The 1,104-nt window shown below is 65.1% G+C and overlaps 1 protein-coding gene across 1 annotated transcript; it reads right to left on the bottom strand.

Annotated features, from left to right (window-relative positions):
* Positions 1-462: 462 nt before the first annotated feature.
* Positions 463-1,050, bottom strand: LDBPK_120667 (uncharacterized protein; the record flags this gene model as incomplete). Its single annotated transcript, XM_003859138.1, has 1 exon — positions 463-1,050. One exon carries the CDS (start codon positions 1,048-1,050, stop codon positions 463-465), a length of 588 nt encoding a protein of 195 aa, XP_003859186.1.
* Between the last annotated feature and the right edge of the window lie 54 nt (positions 1,051-1,104).

The following is a 1,104-nucleotide window of genomic DNA, read 5'->3' as shown; positions in this document are numbered from 1 at the left end:
GCACCGTCCTCCGCGGTAGCGTGGCAGCCGTCGTCGCGGCGCGGTTGCGGCGGCACGGCAGGGAGGGCACTGAAACAAGAGCTTCACAGCACAGGGCGCAGCTCCACCGATGGGTGCTGTCGCGTCTCCCCTCGCCGTCCGTGTGCGCGCATGCTCGCAGGCGCCATGGGCGCATGTGGCAGCAGGCGCAGTGCGGGCGGCGGTGCTGTCCTCCCTATGAATGAGTGGTGCCCCGGGCACAGACGGAGACACGCACATGCACGCAGCCGGGCAGGCAGTGCGCAGGGCTCAGGCGCGGCGGAGGGGGAGGGCAGGCAGAGAGAGATGATGTCTGGGCAGGCAGGGAGAGGAGCAACGGTGGGGAGAGACGGCACGCACGCATGTCCAGAGGCCCGCGCTGCACGCCACCGTCGCGGCAGCCTCCGCGCACGGTCCTCGCCACAACGCCCATCGTCATCGGCGTTACCACAGCACATTTCCCCCTCCCACGGCGCGCGTCGGGGCCACGGGGCCGAGCAGCTGTCGTTTCTCCACGCGAGTAGGGCACAGAGAAATAGCGAAAGAAATAAGGAAAGGTCGCCCACCTTCCGCGCGGCCACCACCCGGCGCCAGCGCCAGCGCGCCCAGAGCGAGTGACAGGCACAGGGGAGGCGGGCAAGAGAGCGTGGCGCGACACACGTGCCGGCACACACTGATATACACGCACACACGCCTACACACGGCACGCGGTTGGCTATATACATCGATACGCATGTCTACATGTACATGCGCACCCACACACCTGTCTGTCGGCGTACACGCACACACACATATATATAGTGGTGCACCGACACACATGCGTGTGTACGCGCACACATGCACGCGTCCCCACCCCTCTATGCGTGTATATACATCCATGCATGCACGCACCGCCCACGATGTGGCAAGAAGAGAATGAGGGAGTAGAGGGTGGCAGGGACGGGCACCGATGTCGCCGCCCAACGGTGATGCACACACGCACGGAATGTGTGAGGCAGAGGGAGGGGGGCAGACGAGAGCAAGAAAGGACATACATGGAAGAAGCGGTGCGTGGCACACACACACACACGGAGACGCACCGTGAGA

The sequence above is a fragment of the Leishmania donovani genome, chromosome 12 (genome assembly GCF_000227135.1).
Source record: "Leishmania donovani BPK282A1 complete genome, chromosome 12".
NCBI classification, from domain to species: Eukaryota; Euglenozoa; class Kinetoplastea; order Trypanosomatida; family Trypanosomatidae; genus Leishmania; species Leishmania donovani.
Note: the sequence above shows the minus strand (reverse complement) of the source record. Positions and strands in the feature narration are given on the sequence as shown.